Source organism: Sapajus apella, unplaced genomic scaffold (genome assembly GCF_009761245.1).
Source record: "Sapajus apella isolate SASKATOON/1434 unplaced genomic scaffold, GSC_monkey_1.0 scaffold2, whole genome shotgun sequence".
Taxonomy (NCBI): domain Eukaryota; kingdom Metazoa; phylum Chordata; class Mammalia; order Primates; family Cebidae; genus Sapajus; species Sapajus apella.
The window spans coordinates 26,310,399-26,337,229 of NW_022436942.1; the positions used below are offsets into that span (position 1 = coordinate 26,310,399).

At 41.8% G+C, this 26,831-nt stretch overlaps 1 protein-coding gene across 10 annotated transcripts in view; it reads left to right on the forward strand.

Annotated features, from left to right (window-relative positions):
- Positions 1–346: 346 nt before the first annotated feature.
- Positions 347–26,831, forward strand: part of RACGAP1 (Rac GTPase activating protein 1) — a 33,775-nt gene continuing 7,290 nt past the window's right edge. The window contains exons 1-10 of one of the 10 annotated variants that reach the window (XM_032293925.1): positions 347–588; positions 10,261–10,349; positions 16,593–16,795; positions 18,188–18,324; positions 19,273–19,342; positions 20,985–21,038; positions 21,888–21,968; positions 23,275–23,392; positions 24,296–24,426; positions 26,533–26,697. In XM_032293925.1, the coding sequence (XP_032149816.1) occupies positions 10,265–10,349; positions 16,593–16,795; positions 18,188–18,324; positions 19,273–19,342; positions 20,985–21,038; positions 21,888–21,968; positions 23,275–23,392; positions 24,296–24,426; positions 26,533–26,697 (1,044 nt within the window). In that variant the 5' untranslated portion in view covers positions 347–588; positions 10,261–10,264. Of the gene's footprint in view, positions 589–644; positions 660–10,260; positions 10,421–16,592; positions 16,796–18,187; positions 18,325–19,272; positions 19,343–20,984; positions 21,039–21,887; positions 21,969–23,274; positions 23,393–24,295; positions 24,427–26,532; positions 26,698–26,831 lie in introns of those variants that run through there. The other 9 variants (XM_032293944.1, XM_032293936.1, XM_032293968.1 and 6 more) reach the window with 9 other exon arrangements.

The window sequence follows — 26,831 nt, forward strand, 5'->3', positions numbered from 1 at the left end:
TGTCAAATGAAAGTCTGAATGGATACATCATTGGAAGGGATAATATAGCTCAGTGAATGTGGTTGAAAATAACTGCTGTTCTAACTGCTGGCATTCTTCCTATTTTACTGAAAGATCTGACATTGTTCAGTTAATCGTTTCCAAGGGCTCTAGTCCCGCAAACAGTGAGGTTAAGAATAATTTGCACTCAAGAAATACCTCTTGCCCTTAGTCAATATGGCATCCTGAATGACTTCAGGAAAGGGCACGGAAAAAAACCCAAACCATTGACAGTAGTCAAAATGGCCATCTTTGGCTTCGCTTTGTCAGAATGCGCATGCTCTTTCCCGTTCCCGTCGCCTCCGCTTGGCCTTAACGCGTACGTCCCAGCGTAGAGGGACGGTGTAGGAGGAATAAATTTCTCTGTGATTGGTTGGTGAAGGATTTCAAACCCGAGCTGGTGGCGCGGCGCTGCTCTGCCGTTGGGTGAGGCGCGGGGCGAATTGAAGAGCGGCCCAGGTGGGGCCAGGCTGATTGAAGTGAGTAGTGGGGGTGCCAGACCAGGTGCGTCTGGCGTTGGATTGTGATAGGAAGCAGAGCGTTCGTGTGGTGAGCCGTGGCTGCCGCGGGGGTCCGGGACAGGCCGGCAGCCATAGCCTCTCCACTCGGACTTTTCTAGGGTGGGGGTCGGGGCAGGCCGAATGGACTGGGGCTGGGAGTGTCGGGGGCTTCTGTCTTGGCGCCGGGTTTTGTGGAAAGCCGGAGCCTCTTTTTGAGGTGGTGGCTGGACCTGGGCAGGAGCCATCCTAAAGAAGTGTCTCTCGGTCAAATACAGACTTTGGGAGTGGGTGGAGTGACACCCCACGGTTTCGAAGGGAAACGCCCTGGTGTTTGAGAACCCTGGGCCGCCTGCAGTGGAGCCCCTCTCCTTTGGGGGCCGCGTCTGTCTAGGGAGGCTGGCCGAGGCCATGACATTTTGTCTGCTCTTCTCATCCTAAGTTTTAGCCTCAGTAACAACGAGGTCTTGTACACTTTTTTTTTTTTTTTTTTTGAGACGGAGTCTCGTTCTGTCATCTAGGCTGGAGTGCAGTGGTGCGATCTCGGCTCACTGCAATCTCTGCTTCCCGGGTTCAAGCGATTCTCCTGCCTCAGCCTCTTGAGTAGCTGGGACTACAGGCGCGTGGCACCACGCCTAGCTAATTTTTGTAATTTTAGTAGAGACAGGGTTTCACAATGTTGGTCAGGCTGGTCTCGAGCTCCTCACCTCGTGATTCTACCGCCTTGGCCTCCCAGAGTGCTGGGATTACAGGCGTGAGCCACCGCACACGGCCTTGTACACTTTGAGGTACGTTACTCTTCACAGGATTTCATTCGTAGGCCGAGAGGTGGGTGTAGGAAAGTTGGGGTAGATAAGCCTTTTTTTTTCCCCCCCCAAAGCGTTATCTTTCTGTCGGGTAAATAAGCTTTCTGAGTTATTGTAGGTGTTTAGAGAAGGCGCCTTTCCTATAGCTTAATCATTCAATAGGTATTTATTTTTTGGAGGGGATTTTTCTTTTAATTTTTTTTTTTGTATATTTAGGGGGTACAGATGCAGATTTCTTACATGCATATATTGCGTCGTGGTGAGGTCTGGGCTTTTAGTGTCCCCATCACCCAAATAGTGAACATTGTACCCAATACGTAGTTTTTCAACCCTCAACTCCGGCTTCCACCTTTCTGTCTTTCGTAGTCTCCATTGTGTACTGTTCCACTTGTATGTCTGTGTGCCCATTGATTAGCTTCCACTTATAAGTGAGAGCATGCGGTATTTGACATTCTGAGTTATTTCACTGAGGATAATGGCCTCCAGTTCTGTCCATGTTGCTGCAAAAGACATGAGTTCATTCTTTTTTCTGGCTGAGTAGTATTCTGTGGTGTATGTCTATCTATCTGTCACCTTTTCTTTATCCAATCTGCCGTTGATTAACACTTAGGTTGATTCCATGTCTTTGCTATTGTAAATTAAGCTGCGATAGGGCCGGGCGCGGTGGCTCACGCCTGTAATCCCAGCACTTTGGGAGGCCGAGGCGGGTGGATCACGAGGTCAAGAAATCGAGACCATCCTGGTCAACATGGTGAAACCCCGTCTCTACTAAAAATAAAAAATTCAGCTGGGCATGGTGGCGTGTGCCTGTAATCCCAGCTACTCAGGAGGCTGAGGCAGGAGAATTGCCTGAACCCAGGAGGTGGAGGTTGCGGTGAGCCGAGATCGTGCCATTGGACTCCAGCCTGGGTAACAAGAGCGAAACTCCGTCTCAAAACTAAAAAAAAAAAAAAAATTATGCTGCGATAAACATATGAGGGCAAGGGTCCTTTTGATATACTGATTTCTTACCCTTTTATACCGGTTAGTGGGATAGCTGGATTGAGTGATAGTTCTATTTTTAGTTTTTTGAGAACTCTCCATACTGTTTTCCATAAAGGTTGTACAAGTTTACTTTCTTTCTTTCTTTTTTTTTTTTTTTTTTTTTAAAGATGGGGTTTCACCATGTTGGTTAGGCTGGTCTTGAATTCCCGACCTCAGGTGATCCGCCCGCCTTGACCTCCAAAGTGTTTGGATTACAGGCGTGAGCCACCACGCCCAGCTTAGTTTATTTTTTTGAGACAAGGTCTCACTCTGTCTTCCTAGGCTGGAGTGCAGTGGTTGCGCACTGCAGCCTCCAACTCTCATGTTCAGGCGATTCTCTTGCCTCAGCCTCCGGAGTAGCTGGAATTACAGGTGTGCACCACCATGTCTGGCTAATTTTTTATTTTTAATAGAGATACAGTTTCACCATGTTGGCCAGGCTGGTCTTGAACTCCTGGCCTCATGTGATCAGCCTGCCTTGGCCTCCCAAAATGCTGGGATTATAGGCCCAGTCTTGTTTACTTTCATTCAACAGGTATTTCTTAAGTGCAAAGTGTAAGAATAAGACAGTCTTATTTGGTCTTAAAGGAATGTGCAGTTAATTTGGGGTAATAGAACTTAAGATAACTGGTGAGTCTGGTAGGCCTATACACTGTTGAGAGTACTGTACGTTAGTATAACACTTTTAGAAAACATTTTGGTACTATGAAGAGCCGTAAAAGGTTTTTATACCCTAATATAGCATTCTTAGTCTTGGAAATCTATTCTATGGAACACAGTCACCTGAAGAAAGATATTGTCCATAGGAATGCTGAATTCATTTATTCACCAAATATTTATTAGTCATTTACCAAATGTCAGGCACTGTTCTAGGCATCAGGGGCTCAGCAATGAAGAAAACACAAAAATCTCTGCTTTCTTGGAACTTAAGCTAGTGGGGAAACAGACAAAAACCTGAATAAATATTTAAGTATGTTAGATGGAGAGAAGTGCTTTGGAGCAAAGTAAAGCAGTGAAGTGTTAGAGAAAGTCTGCAATTTAAAATAGGATGGCTGGAAAGACCTTATTGAGAAAGTGACGTTTGAGTAAAGACCTTAAGTGAAAGAGTGACCATGCAAGAGATTCCAAGCAGGGACAAGTGAAAAACTGGAAATTACCTAAATGTCCAAAGAAGAGAATAGTAAAACAAATAGTTGTTCATCAACTCTTTAGAACTTAATGGAAATATGATAGGAAGAAGCAAAACAAAAAATTTTATGTAATGTATGATTGTAACACTATGAAATATGAGTGTAAGATGGGGAAGATTAGATAAGGTGGTACATATAGTTGTTTAGGGTAGTGAGATTTTTGTTTTACTATTAATTTTTTGAACATAGAAAATTAAAAACCGTATTTTTATAACTGCTAAATGAATGTTATAGATAATAATGGAAATCATTTTGGACTGAAATGTTTAGAGAAGGCTTCAGTGAATTGGTAAGACTTATTCTAGACCTTGAAGGATGGAAGACCAGAATAGGAAGAATTCACAGGGAAAAAAGAAGTCTTTAGTATGCTGAACTGATAGTAATTTTCTGAAAAATCACAATTCAGATCTTCCCTTCCTTATTTTAGTCTTCATTCATGTTGGATTGAGAACATTTTGTTTACTCTTTCTGCAAGTGATTTGCTTATAAAGAACACTTGGTTTCAAGATAATCCTTCCTGCCAGTTGTATTCACAGGGAATACAACTTTCATTACGGTGAAGAGGCTTTCGTTATGGCCGGACATTTCTGGAAAAGAATTGTCCTCACATTGTCCTCAAATGTGTACATATGAAAGGATCTTAAAGTACTGAGATTATCTTTGAGAATGGTTTTCCTTGACAGCAGGGAACCTATATTATTGATTTCTTGGCAATCTCCAGATTTAGCAATGTTTGTGGGAAAGTTTTTCATTAAAACTCTTTCCTGAAAAAACTCAAGCAACCTTTCATTGCTTTGTCTTAAAGTATTTAACACCCTTGATGCATCTAAAAAACCTGATATATAGGTCTCTTAATAATGTTGTTTGAAGGAGGAGGAAGAAGAGGATAGAGACTTTTCCCAGGGTACCCTGCAGTAAGATCTGTAATAGTCTGTTATTCTGAAGGACTATGTCTGTCTCTTGGCTGGGTGATTGAAATTAAATTGGGGGCTCAAAGCAATCACATCCAGCTGAGACTCTTTCATGGTGTTGCCAAATTGCTCCCTTAGGGATACTCACAGATTGGGAAACTGTAACATAGTGACTTCTCCACCTCTGGGGCTCTGCATCAGTAACAGCTGAGATTCTCTAGCACCTTTTGGTTTAAAGTGCTCCACAAACTGATTTTCTTGCTACACACAGGGATCGTTTCAGCTTTCCCGAAAGGCAGCAGTCTCTGTTGTAGAAAGTGACAGCTGTTTTACAGCTGCAAAAGCAATGTGCTACAATATGACTTTGTTTTTGTTTGCTTTCACATTAATGTATCTCCTAGCTCTGGACTAAATAATACATGGGGGGAAATAAACAAGTATTCATGAGGGTGAAAATGTGACCCAGCAGGAAAATTACAACTATTTTCAATTGACGTTGAATAGGGTGAGTAAATTTTAGCTTTTTGAGTTACAATTTGGCTGAGATATCAGAGTTAGTACTGATATAGAAAGATATTTTTGTCATCTATAAATAATTCCTGAGAGTCACTTCTGTAGAATGTTAATAAAAATATATGGTCCCTTAGCATAAAAGAGAAGAGGATTATATTCTGCTAGTGCCATTTTTGGATTACCCTAAGTAAATCTATGTTAGAGGAAAAAATAGCTCTCCAGAAGCTGCAAACCTCAACTAGAACAGCTTGTTTAAAAGCCTAGACCAGGTCAAATTTTGCTGTTTCCTTGATTCTTCTCGGTCTGGGTTGCAGCTATAATTTGTGTTTAACATGTGTTGCTGTTTGTGTGACATGTTACGATTTTGGGGGAAGTGTCTGAGTATGTCTGCAACATATATGGTCTAATTGATATTTTTGTAACATATCATTTCTTCAATGTGTTGGGTTGGAGAGAATATAGATTTTGGACTCAGACGTGGATTTCAATGAGAGTTCGACATTTATTAGTCAGTTTAAGGTCTCTGGCCTTAGTTGTACGTTGTTTATAAAATGGAGACAATTAAGTCAGTGAGACCAGGTGTGGTGGCACATGCCTGTAATCCCAGCATTTTGGGAGGTTGAGGCGGGCAGATTGCTAGAGGTCAGGAGTTTGAGACCAGCCTGGCCAGCATGGTGAAATTCCGCCTCTACTAAAAATACAAAAAAATTAGGCAGGCGTGGTGGTGGGCACCTGTAATCCCAACTACTTGGGAGACTGAGGCAGGAGAATCGCTTGAGTCTGGGTGGCAGAGGTTGCAGTGAGCCGAGATGGCACAACTGCACTCCAGCCTGGGTGACAGAGCAAGACTCCGTCTCAAATAAATAAATACATACATAAATAAGTCAGATTCACTTAAAGAAAAAGTATATATGAAGTGTCTAGTTTAGTGCTTGAGTCATTTCACAGCACCTAGTAAATACTGGATTCCTTTCTTTCTAATTGTATAGCACTATTTTAAAAAATGGTCTAAAATTCTGAATTTAGTGATATCCTTATTGGGAGACAGCCTGGGTGGGGAAAAACACCTAGATTTGAGAATCACTGTTTTAGGATGGAAATAACAACTCTCAGACCAAAACCAAACCTAAACAAAAGAAACTCACTTCATACCAACTAAAAGTTACCTTGTATTTTGATAATAAGATTCTCAACTTATACATTAAAAAATTTTTATGATCTATGAGGTAAATAGAGCAAGTATTGTTGTTTTCACTTCACGTTATAGATGAGTCTTGGAATTTCTAAGTGATTTACTGAAGATTATACTACTCGTAGATAGAAGAATGAAAGGTTTGTCCCAGGACTTTTTTATTTTTCTTTTCTTTCTTTTTTTTGAGACCGAGTTTTGTTCTTGTTGCCTAGGCTAGAGTGCAATGGCATGATCTTGGTTCACCGCAGTCTCCTCCTCCTGGGTTCAAGCGATTCTCCTGCCTCAGCCTCCTGAGTAGCTGGGATTACAGGCATGCACCACGATGGCCAGCTAATTTTGTATTTTTAGTAGAGACAGGGTTTCTCCATGTTGGTCAGGCTGGTCTTGAACCCCCTGACCTCAGGTCAGCCACCCGCCTCAACCTCCAAAAGTGCTAGGATTATAGGCGTGAGCCACCGCAGTTTTATTTATTTATTTTTAATACAAGAGGGTCTTGTGATGTTCAGGGTGGTCTCAAGCTCCTAGGCTCAAGTGACCTCCCACCTCAGCCTCCTGAGTAGCTGGGACTATAGGCAAGCACCACCACACCCAGCTTGTCCCAGGACTTCTGCTCCCTTTCCCCTTTTTAACTGTTTTTTTTTGCTTTAAGCTATATTACACATTGATGTTGACGTAGAATGGAGATTCTTTGGACCGTAGCGTCACAGATACATGTGTGTGTTTGTTCTCTGACTTAACATTTATCAAATACTTTTTTGTGTGCGAGCATCATATTAAAATCTACATGTTTGTGTGCATAATACAGTAGTACCACATGTAAGATTTCTCCCCTCAAATTTACAGTCTACCTGGGACACAGGGCAGAATCATCTAGTAAAATTTAATTCAAGTACAAAGTGTATGTATCTGAGTGGCAACTGCCTGAAGCAGTGGGGGAAAGTCTGGAGGCAGGGAGCACAGTTGAAGCGAGTGATGGCAACCTACAAGTGATGAGGTGGTGGGTATGGTAGGTACATGAGAGAAGAGTACCCAAGGTTTAATGATTATGCTGTGGGAAAGGGAGGAACCAGAGGTGATTCTGAAGCTTGGAACTGAGCCACTGAGAGAATGATAAAAGTAGGGAAATCAAAATTGGAAGTCAGTAGGATATGGGATAGGGTAGGTCAGTGAGTAGGGTGGTTGATGGACATGAGCAGGAAGGGTAGAACAGTGTCTGGAGGATGCGGCAGGAGAATCACTTGAACCCGGGAGGTGGAGGTTACAGTGAGCCGAGGTGGTGCCATTGCACTCTGGCCGGGTGACAGAGCAAGACTGTCTCAAAAAATTAAAAAATAGAGAAAAGAACAGGTTATATTGTAATTTAAGACTTAAAAACCCTCCTTAAAATGTTGCGTTTTTTTTGTTTGTTTGTTTGTTTTTTATAACAACCAGTTTTCAGTATCCTAGCACTGTGAAATTTTCCTTTTTGAATTCTTAGACAGATAGAAGTTTTGCTGTGGTATTGAGCTCACTGTCTTATAGTCTCACAATATATAAATGAGTGCCTAGATGATAGAAAGCAATACCTTATATTAAAACTACTAATTAAAGTCTTCCATTTTTACCTCATGAGAGCCAAAGGAAATCAACATTTGAATCGACTACCCAATGTCCTGCCCCTGTTTCTGTCTTGTAGCAATTGGGACATGTTGCTTGTTTCATTATATTGTTAAATTCATGGAGTCTCCATGAATTCCACAGCTCTTCCTGCTGGTTTTAATGCTATTCTTTTTCTTCTTTTTCGAGACAGAGTCTTGCTCTGTTGCCCAGGGTAGAGTGCAATGGTGCAATCTCAGCTCACTGCAACCTCTGCCTCGTGGGTTCAAACGATTCTCGCTGCCTCAGCCTCTCCATTGTCTGGGATTTCAGTGACTCACCACCATGCTTGGCTAAATTTTGTGTTTTTAGTAAAGATGGGGTTTCACCATGTTGGCCAGGCTGGTCTCCCAACTCCTGACCTCGTGATCCGCCCACTTGGGCCTCCCAAAGTGCTGGGATTACAGGCATGAGCCACTGTACCCGGCCTTTAATCCTATTCTTTTAGTTTTGTTCTTAGTTTAGAGAAAGATCTTTGTAATAAGTTTGTTGGTCTGGTTGCTTAGCAGCTTGCTGTGATTATGTAGTTTGGAACAGATACTTGCCATTTGAAAATCTTGGTTTCCGGCCCTGATTCAGGTATATGTTGCATCCAAGCTTGGAACTAAAACCTTTTTTTCTATTACAGCTATTATCATATGAGTATAAATGAATAATTCTGCACAGCATTTAATAGAAAGTATCTTTATGTTCATATATTCTTTTTTTTGAGACAGAGTGTTGCTCTGGCATGCAGGCTGGAGCTCCATCTCAGCTCACTGTAACCTCTGCCTCCTGGGTGATCTTCCTGCTTCAGCCTCCCAAGTAACTGGGATTATAGGTACTCGCCACTGTGCCCAGCTAATTTTTGTATTTTTAGTAGAGACAGAGTCTTGCCATGTTGGCCCAGGCTCGTCTTAAACTCCTGACCTCAAGTGATCTGCCTGCCTTTGCCTCCCAGAGTGCTGGGATTATAGGTGTGAGCTGCCGCGTGCAGCCTTTGTTCATATATTCTTTGTCCTTTATGCTTTTTAATGTATTTTTTTCTTGCCCTCATAGTTTGGAGTACAATCTTATAAACATTGCAAAATCACTAACCCTTCATAAGAGTTCTTAAAATTTTATTTAGGAAATAAGGGCCTGGACTAGAATGTTGAAGCGGTAGTTGAGAGAAACATAAGAATCCTTTAATGGTATTTCTGAAGATGTTAAATTTCTAATGAAATTTGACTTTTTATTTCATTTTCCTTGATAGTTTTCATAACATCCAGTTAATGTCTTTCTTTCTTGACTGTTAAGTGAAGGTCTTATTTCCTGAAAGAGTTCCCAGTTAAGGCCGGGCGCGGTGGCTCAAGCCTGTAATCCCAGCACTTTGGGAGGCCGAGGCGGGTGGATCACGAGGTCAAGAGATCGAGACCATCCTGGTCAACATGGTGAAACCCCGTCTCTATTAAAAATACAAAAAATCAGCTGGGCATGGTGGCGCGTGCCTGTAGTCCCAACTACTCAGGAGGCTGAGGCAGGAGAATTGCCTGAACCCAGGAGGCGGAGGTTGCGGTGAGCCGAGATCGTGCCATTGCACTCCAGCCTGGGTAACAAGAGCGAAACTCCGTCTCAAAAAAAAAAAAAAAAAAAAAGAGTTCCCAGTTAAAGTCTATTTGGAATAGAACTGTCTGTAAGGACAGTTTTTACTATGATATCAACAGGCCTTTGGGGGGAGAAATACGAAGCCTGAAATTCGCTATGCAGAACACAGTAGCAAATGATTTTTGCTTTGCCCTTCTAACTGTGAAGGTGGTGTATTGTCTCTCTGATGCCAGAATGTGGTACAACATGATCCTTTGCCTCTACTTAGTATAAATTTATTAGACGTAGTTCCTGCACACAGCAGCAGAGGCCTGCATTACAGAAATAATTCTTGTGCTGCTGAGTTGGCGATTTTCCCACTTAATCACTCGTGTGACGTCATCTGTGCTGTTGGTAGGAAATGTGCTGACCATGTCCTGCATTTTAAAAGGCAGTTGCAACAGGGGCATTAGCTAAAAATGAAATTAAAAATAAGTATTTTAAGTTACGCTGTAGGTCTTCAAAACCCACAAGGAATAAACTGGCAAAAGTATTACATTAATCAATAGGCTTGACCTGAAGAACTGTATTTTGTTGTTGATCAGTCACTTAGTAATCAACTGACGTGCTCTTTCCTAATTGTTTTCTTTTCTGCTCCAAAGTGATTGGAAGGGATGTTATATTCAAAGGTCTGAAATGGTTTTCTAATTTTCAGATGAGTCCTAAACATTTCAAGTTTGTTTTTATAATAAGAATCACACAAAACATCTGTTGTTAGCTTGAGATTCTTATAATGGTAGTTATAAATGGAAGAGTCCAGATGTTGGTCACTGATGGCTAGATTGCTATAGAATCTTTTGTCATTGGGGAGAAGGCAGGACTCCTAATGTATATTTGATTTCTTGGCAGAAAGATGGATACCACGATGCTGAATATGCGGAATCTGTTTGAGCAGCTTGTGCGCCGGGCAGAGATTCTCAGTGAAGGAAATGAACTCCGTAAGTCATTCTGAGCTGACCTGTCCAAAAGGAAAAACAGATTTCAAATTTGGGATTTTTGCAAAGCTGAAGTATGTTCCAATCTTGAAGTTGTTTTTCATTTGGGTTACCAAAAAGGAAACCAATGGTCATTTATGTGGTCAAAGCCTAATGGGTGCTCAATCTAAATGGTCACTAAAATTCTTTTCTATAACTACTCTTAATAGATTTTAGCCAGGCTTTTTATTTTATTTATTTATTTGAGATGGAGTCTGTCTCTGTCACCCAGGCTGGAGTGCAGTGGTGCCATCTCGGCTCACTGCAACCTCCACCTCCCAGGCTCAAGTGATTCTCCTGTCTCAGCCTCCCAAGTAGCTGGGATTGTAGGTGCACGCCACCACGCCCCGCTAATTTTTGTATTTTTAGTAGAGATGGGGTTTCACCATATTTGCCAGGCTGGTCTTGAACTCCTGACCTCAGGTGATCTGCCCACCTTGGCCTCCCAAAGTTCTGAGATTACAGATGTGAGCCACTGCACCTAGCTGTTTTTTTTTTAATCAAGATTCTTTTTCCACTAAATACTTGGCACTATTTTCTGTGCTGTGAACTGGGAAAAATTTACTAGGATGTTGCTTTCTTTTTTTTTTTTTTTTTTTTTTGAGAGAGAGTTTCACTCATGTTACCCAGGCTGGAGTGCAATGGCGCGATCTCGGCTCACCGCAACCTCCGCCTCCTGGGTTCAGGCAATTCTCCTGCCTCAGCCTCCTGAGTAGCTGGGATTACAGGCACGCGCCACCATGCCCAGCTAATTTTTTTGTATTTTTAGTAGAGATGGGGTTTCACCATGTCGACCAGGATGGTCTCGATCTCTTGACCTCGTGATCCACCCGCCTCAGCCTCCCAAAGTGCTGGGATTACAGGCTTGAGCCACCGCGCCCGGCCTGCTTTCTTCTTTAGAGTAGTAGTTGTCTATATTTTTTATCCTGGATTTTCTTTGTGTTCTATAAAGTATTTTCAGTCAAAGTGGGAAAAAAGTCATAATTTCTTTCTTCTTTTTTCTTTTTTTTAAGAATCTCACTCTGTTACCCAGGTTGCGCCACCATGCCCAGCTACTTAAAAAAAATTTTTCTTTTTTGAAACAGAGTCTTGCTCTGTCACCAGGCTGGAGTGGTGCAATCTTGGCTCACTGCAACCTCCACCTCCTGGGTTCAAGCGATTCTTCCGCCTCAGCCTCCTGAGTACCTGGGACCACAAGGCACATGCCACCACGCCCAGCTAATTTTTTTGTATTTTTAGTAGAGACAGGGTTTCACTGTGTTGGCTAGGATGGTCTCAATCTCTTGACCTCGTGATCCACCCCCCTCGACCTCCCAAAGTGCTGAGCGACCACGCCTGGCCTAAAAATATTTTGTAGGGACAAAGTCTTCTTATTTTACCCAGTAGTTCTCCTGCCTCAGCCTCCTGAGTAGCTGGGATTACAGTCATCTGCCACCACGCTTGGCTAATTTTTGTGGTTCTAGCAGAGATGGGGTTTTGTCATGTTGGCTAGACTGGTCTTGAACTCCTGACCTCAAGTGATCTGCCCACCACAGCCTCCCAAAGTGCTGAGATTACAGGTGTGAGCACCCAGCTGCAAAATCCCGTACAAACAAACAACAAATTAGCTGGTGTAGTGGCATGCTCCTGTGATCCCAACTACTCAGAAGGCTGAGGTGGGAGGATCACTGGGGAGGCAGAAGGTTTCAGTGAACTGAGATCGCACTCCTATACTCCAGCCTGAGACAGAGCAAGACCCTATTTCAAAAACAAAACAAAACAAAAAAATTAGCTGGGTGTGGTGACACACGCCTGTGGTCCCGGATACTCAGGAGGCTGAAGGATTGCTTGAGCCCAGGAATTTGAGGCTACAGTGAACTATTATTGTGCCACTGCACTCCAGCCTGGGTGACAGAGTGAGACTTCATCTCCTGGGGGTGGGGGGAAGGATTGAGATGGGGTGGTGAGCTGGGGAGGAAAAGGAGGTGCTGATAGACAAATAGTCTGGGAAATAGCAAGAAAGAAAAATGGGGCTGGTGGTACTGACATGTGATCTAAGGGAAATTATTCTATATCAACTTCTCTTTGTATTGCCATCCTCTCCTATTTCAGATTTTCTTTAATATCTAATTTAGTAAATGTTGCTCTCAAGTCAGCCTCACTGTTGTAAAAAAGTAATGCAAGAACTGTGTCTTGACTTTTATTATTTCTATAGTACTTATTGTGGTATCTTGCTTATGCCATTCAATATTTTCTTTGAATTGATTGATGTTTTTAATAGCTCTTATCCACTTAAAGGCCTTTCAAAACAATATTCTATTTTCTCTCTCTAATAGCTGCTGCATGACCCTGTCATCTGGTACCAGCTCAGTAACCACAATGGCATACTAATTAGGCTTCTCTTTGAGGTCACATCATCTCAGAAGGTGGATTACTTTAGAGTGTGGTGGGGACTAGAGTGTGGAATAAGAGATCTTAAAACTCAGGTTCATTCAGCAAATATTTTGTGAGAACCTATCAAGGCTTCTAGCATTTTTGAGTTCAGGGAAAGGGATGACTAAACGGTTTTATGGAGGAAAGGGTTTGAGCCGAGCTTTAGATGTAGAGTAGAATCTCAACAGGCAGAGATGAAAGCGGGTATTTTAGATCAGGCGACATAGCCTGAGCGGAGGCAAGAGGGCATGGGACTTGGGGGAAATAGGAGTAAGGGGGAGTGATATAATCAGAGTTGTGCTTTGGGAAGATTACCCTGGCAGAGGTGTAGGCTGCATTAGATAGAGGTGGATGCTGGGAGACTGACTAGGAATGACATGATTGTCATAGCTCAGGAAAGAGGCAATAACAGCCTTAATTGGAATGGTGGTTGTGAAGATGGAAGTAGGGAGAAATGGGTGAAAGAGATTGTGATCATAAGACCTCTAGAAGGAGGCAGCTGACAGAATGTGGGGGCAGAGGGAAGAATCTGAGGTTTTGAGTGTTGATAATTAGTGCTGGCTTTTACCTGTTACTTCTGTGTCTGTTTCTCCACCTATAAAATAGGAATTTAAACATCTTTATTTTCTCTGTGGAAGCGCTGTGAGGATTTAGGCATAAATTGAGATACTAGTTATGGAAATACTTTGGAAAGTGATTATGCCAAAAATCTCCCCCTAAGATACTTATTTTTACAGAAATCCTGATTTTGTTACATAAGCAAATTTTTATCTTCCCATTGATTTCTACTATAAAATAGAGGTACATTTTACCTCCTTCTCCAGATCTCTGATTTGGAATGTTGGCTTTTTTATTTTTTATTTTTCATTTGTTTATTTATTTTTGAGACAGAGTCTTACTCTGTCGCCTAGGCTGGAATGCAGTGGCACGATCTTGGCTCACTGCAGCCTCACAGGTTTAAGCGATTTCCTTGCCTCTGCTTCCTGAGTAGCTGGGATTACAGGCATCTGCCACCATGCCTAGCTAATTTTTATATTTTTAGTAGAGATGGGGTTTCACCACATTGGCTAGGCTGGTCTTGAACTCCCGACCTCAGGTGATCCACCTACCTCAGCCTCCCAAAGTGCTGGAATTACAGGCATGAGCCACCATGCCTGGCCTATTTTTTATTTTTTTGGAGACAGGGTCTCACTCTGTTGCTCAGGCTGGAGTATGGTGGTGCAATCATAGCTTACACAATATTTATTTATTTATATTATTATTATTTTTTGGAGACAGAGTGTCACTCTGGTTGCCCAGGCTGGAGTGCAATGGCGTGATCTCAGCTCACTGCAACCTCCGCCTCCTGGGTTCAAGTAATTCTCCTGCCTCAGCCTCCCCAATAGCTGGGATTACAGGCACACACCACCACACCTAGCTAATTTTTGTATTAGTAGAGACAAGGTTTCACCATATTGGCCAGGTTGGTCTTGAACTCCTGACCTCAAAGTGATCCGCCCACCTCAGCCTCCCAAAGTGCTGGGATTGCAGGCATGAGCCACTGTTCTCGCCTTGAATTTTTAAATCTTTTGAATGTACACTTCATGACAGGATAGTACCAAGCTGAATTGTGATTCACCAACTAATAAAAACAGTGCCATGATTATTGATCTTCAACATCAAAAGTGTTTCTGATCTATAGTCTGAAATGCCTTCTGATCCACCTAGCAAGCTTCGCTCATAGCAGAATTGTACATAAAAGTAGTATCTTTTGGCCAGGTGCAGTGGCTCACACCTGTAATCCTAACACTTTGGGAGGCTGAGGCAAGTGGATCGTTTGAGACCAGCCTGGCCATCATGGTAAAACCCCATCTCTGCTAAAAACACAAAAATTATCCGGATGTGGTGGCACACGCCTGTAATCCCAGCTACTTGGGAGGCTCTCTGGGTGATAGGAAGACTCGGTCTCAAAAATAAAAATTAGGCTGGGCGCAGTGGCTCATGCCTGTAATTCTAGCACTTTTGGAGGCCAAGGCAGGTAGATCATCTGAGGTTAGGAGTTTGAGACTAGCCTAACCAACATGGTAAAACCCCATCTCTACTAAAAATACAAAATTAGTCGGGCGTGGAGGCACATGCCTATACAGCCAGCTACTCAGGAAGCTGAGGCAGGAGAATCTCTTGAACCCGGGAGGTGGAGATTGCAGTGAGCCAAGATTGCACCATTGCACTCCAGCGTGGGCAACAAGAGTGAAACTCTGTCTCTAAGAAAAAAAGTACTATCTTTTTTTTTTTTTCACTCTTCTCACCGGCACACACAAAAAGTAATCTTAATCAGGTATGTAAATCCTCTGTTTTGGGTCTGACGTAAACTAAGTTGAAGCAGTAATTTAATAAAAGAAGTATCCTAAAGAACAAACAAAGCAGCAAAATTAGGTCAGATGAAAATCTTTTTATTCTCAAAGTTGTTTTTCAGTTCAGTAAATATTTTGAGTGTGTATGCGTACTGTATTTAGTTTGCAAACGGATATGTTTTTTTCTTAATCTAAAAAGAAACAAACACAAAAATGTAGCATGTTTGACTAACCCAGCATATTATTTCTTAAAACTATTTGAATTGTAATGCTTTTTTATCATTGATATTTGCATTGTTTAAGGTAACTAGGTCATAATAACTTAATTGCTGAAATTTGTTGTAAAAACTGAAGTTTCCTTATGACTTGATTCCTCTGGAATGAATTAATATCCTAATTTGTAAGTTTGATATTTGGTCAAATGATTAAAATTGCTAAAAAGGACTATATATTGTTTCTATGCTTTTAGGTTAAATTCATATGGGAAAAGTACCCTTACTACCTAAGAATCTGCTAGCTGTGTGTGAATTTGGCCTACTTTCAGCTGTAAACTGGGTTAGTTTGACCAGCAGCAGTTGTACACCTTGAAACCTTCTTCCTTGATGTTGGTGGAGAGTGATCCTTAGAGATAAATGGAGGTTAACTAGAAAATTGTAAGGCACTTTTGCAAATACGTTGCAGAACAGCTTTGCCAATAGCAGGAGATAAGAACGAATGCCACCAGGGTTATCTTCTTCTTTGGAAAATGCTGCCTTGGAAGTGATGCTCTCTTTGCAGACATTTGAAGAGTCTTTACAGTCTGCTATCAGGGATGTTCCAAAAGCTAGTATGATCTTCTCTTCCTGTTTTTTTTTAACTGGAATGTTTACATACCCTTCAGGGCAGTGTTAAACAGCAAAAGCAAATCGGCTTTTTACTTTCAAATCAATATTTGTATAATTATATAGCCAAACGAAATTGTAGGTCTAGACATCTGTAATATTAATCTACATCTACTGGAGCATATTACAGCAGTTACATTTGAATTTGCTGTTTAACATCTCTCTGGTGCAGCAATGCGTGACTGTAAAGGAAGCTGTTTTTGTTTTATAGCTGTAACTGTCCTGGTGCGTGACAGCTGCCCCAAAGGTATCCCCCTTTGATTGCCTTCTGTTCAGGAGCTTTCAGTGTTAGTGTTACATCTGGAGCCAGGTGACTAATGAGTTACATATTCCATAGCAGATGCCACTGGCTAAGCCAAAAGTAAGTGGCCTACTGAAATAGGAATTGCTCCCCACAAAGTTCTCATCCGAGTGACAAACATATCCAGGATCTGCTCCTGGTTATTTTCAACTGGATCTGCCCATTGTTCAGCTGGTCCCTTAATTATGAATTTCAAATAAAGCTAACTGCAGGACTCATTTATTAGAGTAGTTATAGTCTATTCGATGCTTGAATTATTAAAGATTCCCCCTTTCCTCAGAATTTATCCAGTTGGCGAAGGACTTTGAGGATATCCGTAAAAAGTGGCAGAGGACTGACCATGAGCTGGGGAAATACAAGGATCTTTTGATGAAAGCAGAGACTGAGCGAAGTGCTCTGGATGTTAAGCTGAAGCATGCACGTAATCAGGTGGATGTAGAGATCAAACGGAGACAGAGAGCTGAGGCTGACTGCGAAAAGCTGGTGTGTATTGTTTTCCGTGCTGGAACAGTGATGATGCAGGAGGGGGAAAGCAGTGTCTGACAGTTTCCACTTGCCAAATATACCTAGTTTCTTCTTCCACATTAAAAAACTGAAAGTGACCTGTTCTTTAACAACTTGCCCATGATTAGAGCTAAAATTGCAGACTAGGAATCTTGTTCTTCGTAATTTGAAATTTAAATGTTTTTTGTCATTTAGACTTGAAACTGTTACTTAATAGACAGATTTCAAGTGAGAACTTAAAGAATTAGAGGAAAAGGGAGGGAGACCCTAACGTATTTGATCTGTTACAAAATATTGACCATCCTTCATTGTTTAAGTGCTACCGGGAATGTCCATCCTTATATGAGTAGCTGGTACTTTGTCATTCACACAGGCAAGACAACTCTGACTCTTCCTTTCATCACCACTCTCTAATTCCGGGTAAAAGGCTAGATGTATTCAACCAGTTGAGCAATGTGACTGACATAGAACACTATCATTTTGATGTGCCAGGATGGGTCATGGTACAAAGGAAAGCCTTTACTGGGAGGGACTAATCCATCTTGGTATACAGTGTTAGATGCCTCAGTAAGCTCAAATTGTCTGGTTCCAGTGCATTACAGCTTTGTATCTATTTTAATGCATTTTGCTACACTACTTAGAAAGGTGGGTGGCTGCTTTGATCCATAGAAACCAATATTTGTCCTGATAAAATGACACTAAAGTGTTTTTGCTATGTGAAATCTATTTTGGGACTCTCATTTTGCATTATTCTCCTCTTATATTAGCAGGTTAATCCAAAAGTCTTGTAGCAGAAACTTCACTGTTCTAGATGTAGTCCATTTTACCAGTCAGAAATCAGAGACACAAGTCTGGGCGCAGTGGCTCACGCCTGTAATCCCAGCACTTTGGGAGGCCGAGGCAGTGGATCACCTGAGGTTGGGAGTTCGAGATCAGCCTAACCAACATGGAGAAACCCTGTCTCTACTAAAAATACAATATATATATATATATAGATATATAGAGATACATATATATATAGCTGGGTATGCTGGCACATTGCCTGTAATCCCAGCTACTCAGGAGGCTGAGACAGGAGAATCACTTGAACCCGGGAGGCGGAGGTTATAGTAAGCTGAGATTGCACCATTGCACTCCAGCCTGGGCAACGAGAGTGAAACGCTGTCTCAAAAAAAAAAAAAAAAGAAAAAGAAATCAGAGACACAATCTGGGCTTGATGTGAATTAATATGCTATTGGTGTAGCAGCTTTCTTGAAGGCCCATTTGCATAATACTGTATTTTAATGTCTTCTGGTCTGCCCGTCCCATAAATTTGAGGTGAAGCTTTCTCCTCTGGCTAGTTATGATGTTTTGCTCTGCTTTGGTCTGTAGGAACGACAGATTCAGCTGATTCGAGAGATGCTCATGTGTGACACATCTGGCAGCATTCAACTAAGTGAGGAGCAAAAATCAGCTCTGGCTTTTCTCAACAGAGGCCAACCATCCAGCAGCAATGCTGGGAACAAAAGGTGGAGGAACTGCATCTGTTGTTATCTGATCACAAGCAACACAGCTGTCAGAAATTCTTGTTATCTGAATTCTTAAATATACTGCTTCTAGAATGTGTGCTGAAAAAAGCAGAAAAATATTTTGGGGGGAAGAGTAGGTGGGGAATAAAGGCACAGGGATGTTCCTATTTATTTTATTTTGTTTTTAAATCTTTCCTAAGGATGTTGTTTAGCCATGTATAAAATTTTGATGTTAGTGCTAAATCGCACATCAATATCTAATCCTGTACATTGCTAAGAAACCCGTAGGTGAAAGTGGCAGTTCAGCAATACTTTTACTGTTTACTCTCCAGAGAGCTCTTAAAGCTCCTCTGGTTTAGAAAGGCCTCTGTGTGCCAAGACCAGACAATAATTTTGGTTCCAATGCACCACTGTTAAAAATAGCCTCAACCAGGCTTTGAATTTAGCATCCCCAGTATAGTATGTCAGGAAAGGTCAGCTATTTGTTTAGTTGCCTGGTTGTTTTATGGGGAATCTTTATAACTAAGAATATGTATAGGCTTAATTTCTTAAAAAGTCAGCACTGGGTAATACTCTCATTTGTAGAAACTGGCACATTTGGGATCAAATTAATCTTCATTCCCTTGATTTTGTGAATTTTGAGTGGCCTGTAATACGAACTTAGTAGAGAATAGCACCCATAACCCTGACTGTAACTTTCAACTGCTGTTACAAGATCTTTGCTGAAAAAGCAGCTGTGCTGCACCTGTACTCATGTACACACACTCCTCCATGTAAAATTAAAAAAAAGTAGCCTACCACAAGATTCAAGATTGTAGTTGTTTCCATAGTGAGGATTTTTATGAAATTAACTGATGTTACCTGACCAGTAGGACTTGTTCTGAATGTTGGTGAATTTTATGTTCCACAGAGTACTGTGTCTAACATTGTATTGTTTCACTGATCTAGACTATCAACCATTGATGAATCTGGTTCCATTTTATCAGATATCAGCTTTGACAAGACTGATGAATCACTGGTAATAAATTTTTGATCTCTGAGAATTATCTACCTTTCTTACCTCTGCGTCCCCAGGAATATCTCTCCTGTCCTCTCTTCTAAACATCCTAGGTTACTGTTTTATTAGTTGATGTGTTTATTAGTTGATTAGTGAGTCTTTGCTTAGATACTGAGCTAGCAATATAAATCCGCATGAGCTATAAGAGACTGGCTTATGTGTTAGTTTCTGAAGTGAGATATAGAATTCAGAATTTGGCATGAGTTGAGTTTATTTAATATATCTCTGTGTGCCACATATACTAATTGATTATATTTTGACTTATTAAAGCCCCAGCTAGTAATAAAAATATTAGCAAGGCTGTATATTAGCAGGGCTTATTTGCTGCTCTTAGAGTACATTGACTTGTGCCTTATTTCTGAATTAGTTTGGTTCTTGGGGAAAGTATAGTCATACTTCACAATTAGAAGGAAACCAAGGTCCTGGGATTTCAGCCAGAAAGGTGTGATTAGAATTTCTAGGCACTGTATAATGCTTGCATCGACAATAGTTAACATGTTAAACTATTTGTTGCCCTGCTTTTATGGGGTGGCACACTTCTTTTAACTTATAGTGATGCTTCTGCATAAAAGGTCATCTCCTGATACATTCTTTGATGTAGTTCATTGATTTGTGCATCTTTTCTGTTGCTAGCTGAAAACTAGCAAACAAAACAAATCAGGAAGTTTTTGGTGACTGGTTTTCTGATATAGCAAAACAAGTGAAAACTACTTGTTACATGGCTAGAGGTTTTCTGTCCAAATTCAGTGTTGGACTAGTGAAAATATAGCCATTTTATAGATACAAATATTAGGCATCACCCTTTTTCAAATAGGGAATGATATAGTGGAGGTCTGGCACATATAATAAAACTAGATCATATTCGCAATTGATTTTTGAGCTAGACCTATGATATGATATTTGTTGTAACTGAAGCTGAATCAAACAACCAGTGACTAAATTACTAGACCATGAATTGGGGGAAGTTAAATGTATTTAGCTAAGCTATTATTTGTGGTATGCCACTGTTTCTAGATACTGTTTTCAGGGATGATCAGGAGTAAGAATATCACAGGTAACTACTAAAATGAATGCAAACAGTTAAAATAGGTGAATTGAAATGAGACTACAATAAGAGACAGATAGTTCTTCAGTGGTGAACATGTTTCAGGGCCCAAGTTCCTAAACTGTAGAACTTTTTAAGTGGCAATATTATGTAGAGCATCTGATTAGACAATGGCAATCCCTTAAGGACAAGAATCACATCTAACATGATCAGTATAGTGCCTAATATTCTGTAAGTTCTAAAACTAATTACAAAAATAATCAGAAATAAAGGATCAGCCACTGGAAATCATCACAGCAGAAGGTGATTCTTTAACCTTTTCTTGCCTCTGTGGCATTGATTCCTGTTTTTATTATCATAGCTTCAATTTTTGAAAGGCAGCACATTCACTTGTAGCTCTATAGCTACAATACTTGAGACCTTCCTTTCTCCCCTCCCCGAATTGTACATTAGGTAGCCTGGCTGAAGAAGCCTTTAAAGTTCTCTGTAAATTTATTTGCATAGGGCTTAGGGAAGGCCAAACCAAAAAAGAAACTAATACAGTGTAATTATTCACAGGATTGGGATTCTTCTTTGGTGAAGACTTTCAAACTGAAGAAGAGAGAAAAGAGGGTATGTATGGTTTGTTTAGTCTTTTGTTTGTTTGAGACGGACTCTTGCTCTGTCGCCCAGACTGGAGTGCAGTGGTGGGATCTTGGCTCACTGCAACCTCTGTCTCCCAGGTTCAAGTGATTCTCCTGCCTCAGCCTCCAGAGTAGCTGGGACTACAGGCACATGCCACCACGCCCAGCTAATTTTTTTGTATTTTTAGTAGAGACAGGGTTTCACCATGTTGGCCAGGCTGGTCTTGAACTCCTGACCTCAGGTGATCTGCCCACTTCGGCCACCCAAAGTGTTAGGATTATAGGCATGAGTCACCATTCCTGGCCAGTATTGGTATTCTTTGAAGTAACTTAGGACAGGATCCTGTCCTATTTCACTCTTTATGTTGCATTTCAATTCATTCATACAGTGGAAAAGGATAAATGTAAGTTTGTTTTGAGTTGTCATATGAATTTTTACACAGGATTTTTGTGCTTTAACATAAGCTTCAGATGAAATGTGTGTATAATGGGATATATAGAGATTTATCTGTGTATGCTCGTTTAGGGTACTTAATTTGTTTCCAAGACTTCATGTCCTCAGTTAGGATTACAGCTGTACTTTTTCTGGTGGTGTCATCTAAATTTCTCCGCAGCTTGCTCATTTTTTCTAGGGCACTGAGAGCATTTTTATACAACATACTCTTTTCGTACAGCTTATTCTTCATGTGGAAATAGGCAGAGAGAGAGCATATTGTTTGTTATTTACTGTAGCCCTAATCCCCAGGACCTGCATCCAAGTTGTCTGATGGAATAATTTTATCTTCTGTGCTTCAGATCTACTTGGCACTAAAGTTATGGGTCTTTGTCTCCTTTCTAGCGCTCTAGTAGCCGACAGTTTGTTGATGGTCCCCCTGGACCTGTAAAGAAAACTCGTTCCATTGGCTCCACAGCAGACCAGGTAAGAATAGTCAGGCCAAGATAACAGAGATTACTGGCCCCAAGCATTAAAACTCCTGTGAGTCAGCATTGCAGCATTGTTTTGAGACAGATGTTTGGTTAAAGTTTTTTTTTTGTTTTTTTTTTTTTTTTTGAGATGGAGTTTCATTCTGGTAGCCCAGGCTGCAGTGCAGTGGTGTGATCTCGGCTCACTGCAACCTCCACCTCCCAGGTTCAAGTGATTCTCCTGTCTCAGCCTCCTGAGTAGCAGAGATTACAGGCACATGTTACCATGCCCAGCTGATTTTTGTATTTTTAGTAGAGACCCGGTTCCATCATATTGGTCAGGCTGGTCTCTAACTCCTGACCTCAGGTACCTCCCAAAGTACTGGGATTTCAGGCATGAGCCACCACACCCAGCTTAGCCTGAGCCAAGACTTTGGTTAAAGTTTTTCTATGCAGTAGGATCCTTATCCATATGAATGGAATTACTCTGATTAAGTAAACAACTGTCAGAGTGAGTCTTGGTTGCTTGAATATATGCCCCCTTAACCTATGTTTATCTTGCTAAGTATGAGATTTATTTTTATTATTTATTGATTTTTGAGAGTCTCACTCTGTCACCCAGGCTGAAGTGCAGTGGTGCTACCTTGGCTCACTACAACCTCCGCCTCTCAGGTTCAAGCAATTCTCCTGCCTCAGCCTCCCGAGTAGCTGGGATTACAGGTATGACCCACAGTGCCCAGCCTATTTTTATTTTTTAAAGTAGAGCTGGAGTCTCTTCTTGCTGCCCAGGATGGGCTCAAGTGATCTTCTTGCCTCTACCTCCCAAGATGTTGGCATTACAGGCATAAGCCACCGCACCTAGCCAAGCATGACATTTCAACATAAGAAAGTTTCAGGTCGGGTGCAGTGACTCATGCCTATAATCCCAGCACTTTGGGAGGCTGAGGCAGGCAGATCACTGAGGTCAGGAGTTTAAGACCAGCCTGGCCAACATGGTGAAACCCCGTCTCTACTAAAAATACAAAAATCAGTCAGATGTGGTAGCACGCGCTTGTAATCCCAGCTACTCAGGAGGCTGAGGCAGAGGCAGGAGAATCGCTTAAACCTGGGAGGCGGAGGCTGCAGTGAGCCAAGATTGCACCACTGTGCTCCAGCCTAGGCGATAGAGTGAGACTCTGTCTCAAAAAAAAAAAAAAAAAAGTTTCAGACTGGGACCTTAAGTTTTGACTAAGACTAAGGAATTTTTTACGTGCTCCAAAATACCCTATAGTGGACGGTAAGTTAGATTCTTTGTCTTTCCCTCATTACTACTTTTGTTGCAGGGGAATGAATCCATAGTTGCAAAAACTACAGTGACTGTTCCCAATGATGGCGGGCCCATCGAAGCTGTATCCACCATTGAGACTGTACCATATTGGACCAGGAGCCAAAGGAAAACAGGTCCATTGAATTTGTGACTAAACTGGCCTGTATAAAACAACTAGTAACATTTTGGAGAGTTGGTTTCTTAGAACCCTCCTGAGGCAGGGATTAGGTGTAGTGGGTAGTTTTGGACCAGAGAACTGTTTGTGTCATACTTTACCTTTGGATTGCTAGCCCGCTTCCATAACCAGTTTTTCTTGAAATTTTTTTTGTTTTTTTTTTTGAGACAGTCTCACTCTGTTGCCCAGGCTGGAGTGCAGTGTCATGATCTCAGCTCACTGCAATCTCTGCCTCAGCCTCTCGAATAGCTGGGATTACAGGCGTGCATCACCATGCCTGCTTAATTTTTTGTGTATTAGTAGAGACAGGGTTTCACCATGTTGACCAGGATGTTCTGGATCTCCTTACCTCATGATCTGCCCGTCTCGGCCTCTCGAAGTGCTGGGATTATAGCTGTGAGCCACCGCACTGGGCAAATTTATTTTTATTTTTATTTTTTGAGGCAGAGTCTTGCTCTGTCACCAGGCTGGAGTGTAGTGGTCCAATCTTGGCTCCCTGCAACCTCCGCTGCCTGGGTCCAAAGGATTCCCTGCCTCAGCCTCCTGAGTAGCTGGGACTACAGGTGTGCACCACCTTACCTGGCTAATTTTTTGTATTTTAGTAGATACAGTGTTTCAGCATGTTGGCCAGGATGGTCTTAATCTCCTGACCTCGTCATCTACCCGCCTTGGCCTCCCAAAGTGCTGGGATTACAGGCATGACCCACTGCGCCCAGCCCAAAACTTTTGTATTACATAGCCATTGGCATTCACTTTTGGCTATGATGACAGATTACTGTCTAACTCCCCATTAAAATTGGAACTAAAATTTAGAAGGAGCAAAATACCCAAGACACAAAGCTTAAAGTTGCTTGTTTTCTAGGTACTTTACAACCTTGGAACAGTGACTCCACCCTGAACAGCAGGCAACTAGAGCCAAGAACTGAGACAGACAACGTGGGCACGCCACAGAATAACGGAGGGATGCGCCTGCATGACTTTGTCTCTAAGACGGTAAATCTCTGATTGCTCCTTTTGTTTTAGGCATATTTTGATTTTTTAATTGTGAAAGTAATAAATACCAGGAATAAAGTTAAATACCTTAGTGTTACAAAAAGTTAAATGTCAAATCTCCTTCCTCATTCCAATTTTACTCTCCAGAAGTAACTATTGGTTACAGAGGTAAATTTCTTTTCATTCTGTGAGTAATACTAAATTAAAGAGAGCAACTTTTCTGAAACAATTGTTAGTACATTTTTTTTTCTTTTAGTACAGTGGCGTGATCATAGCTCACTGCAGCCTTAACCTTCCAGGTTCAAGCAATCCTCTCATCTCAGCCTCCTGAGTAGTGGGGATACAGGTGTGTGCCACCATGCCTGGCTAATTTTTAAATTTTTTGTAGAGATCAGGTCGTGCTGTGTTGCCCAGGCTGGTCTCAAACTCCTGGGCTCAAGTGATCCCTTGCCTCAACTCCCAAAGAGCTGAGATTATAGGCATGAGCTACTGTGCCTGGCCCATTGTTAGTACTTTTTAGTGACACATGTTTTCATTTTTTCTTGAATATAGCACATACATTTTTTAAAAAATGTTTTGCTTTTGTACCATTTGATTTCCTTATAAAAATCCAAGCAGGCTGGTGCAGTGGCTCATGTCTGTAATCGCAGTGCTTTCAGAGGCTGAGGCAGGCAGATTGTCTGAGCTCAGGAGTTTGAGACCAGCCTGGGCAACATGATGAAACCTTGTCTCTGCTAAAATGCAGAAAATTAGCCCGGCATGGTGGTGGGTGCCTATAGTCCCATCTACTTAGGAGGCTGAGGCAGGAGAATCACTTGAATCTGGGAGGCATAAGTTGCAGTGAGCAAAGATGGAGCCACTGCACTCCAGCCTGGGCGACAGAGTGAAACTCCATCTCCAAAAAAAAAAAAAAAAAATCCAAGCAAAGTAATGGAGGCTTAGAGGAATTGATTGACATTTTTGAGCCACATGATAGTAAGTAAAAGATTTAACATCAAGGTTTTCTTTTTTTTTTTTTTTTTTGAGATGGAGTCTCGCTCTGTCACCCAGGCTGCAGTGCAGTGACTCAATCTCAGCTTACTGCAACCTCCACCTCCCAGGTTCAACTGATTTTCCTGCCTCAGCCTCCTGAGTAGCTGGGATTACAGGTGCACACCACCATGCCTGGCTAATTTTCTGCATTTTAGTAGAGACGGGTTCATCGTGTTGCCCAGGCTGGTTTCGAACTCCTGAGCTCAGGCAGTCTGCCTGCCTCAGCTTCCGAAAGCGCTGCGATTACAGACATGAGCCACAACGCCCGGCCCTCTTTTTTTTTTGTTTTTTTTGAAAGAGAGTCTCACTCTGTTGCCTAGGCTAGAGTGCAGTGGCACAATTTCGGCCCACTGCCACCTCCGCCTCCTGGGTCAAGTGATTCTCCTGCCTCAGCCTCTCGAGTAGCTGGGATTATAGGCGCCCACCACCACACCTGGTTAATTTTTGCATTTTTAGTAGAGTTGGGGTTTCACTGTGTTGTACAGCCTGGTGTCAACCTCCTGACCTTAGGTGATCTGTGGTGATCCGCCAGCCTCAGCCTCCCAAAGTGTTGGGATTACGGATGTGAACCACTATGCCCTGCCAACATCCAGGTTTTCTGCTTCTTGTAAACAAGTTCTTTTCATTACCACACATTGCTGCCTTCCAGCTGGATGACCTTAAACAAATTACTTAACCTCTTTTTGCTTCTGTTTCCTCATCTTAAAATGAAGAACACAAAACCTATCTTATGGGATTACTGTGAGAATTACATACGTAAATACATGTAAAGGGCTTAGAAAGTTTTTTAGCAAGTACTAAGTGCTCAATAAATGTTAGTTGATTATGGTGCAGTGGCTCATGCCTGTAATCCCAGCACTTTGGGAGGCTGTAATCCAGCTATTCAGGAGGCTGAGGCAGGAGAATCGCTTGAACCTAGGAGGTGGGGGTTGCAGTGAGCCAGGGTCGTGCCACTGCACTCCAGCCAAGGTGACAGAGTGAGACTCTGTCACACACACACAAAAAGTTTAGTTGATTATGTTAATGATTTTCTAATTTATATCACTCTGTTCCTTTTGCCCTGTGTTATCCCAGGTTATTAAACCTGAGTCCTGTGTTCCATGTGGAAAGCGGATAAAATTTGGCAAACTATCTCTGAAGTGTCGAGACTGTCGTGTGGTCTCTCATCCAGAATGTCGGGACCGCTGTCCCCTTCCCTGCATTCCTACCCTGATAGGAACACCTGTCAAGATTGGAGAGGTATGACTTATGTGAGCCATCATTGTTTTATGTCCTCTTTATTAGCCTTTCAAAGACTTAGTGTCAGTTTTTGTTCTAAAATTAATGATCCTAGGCCGGCGGTGGCTCATGCCTGTAATCCCAGCATTTTGGGA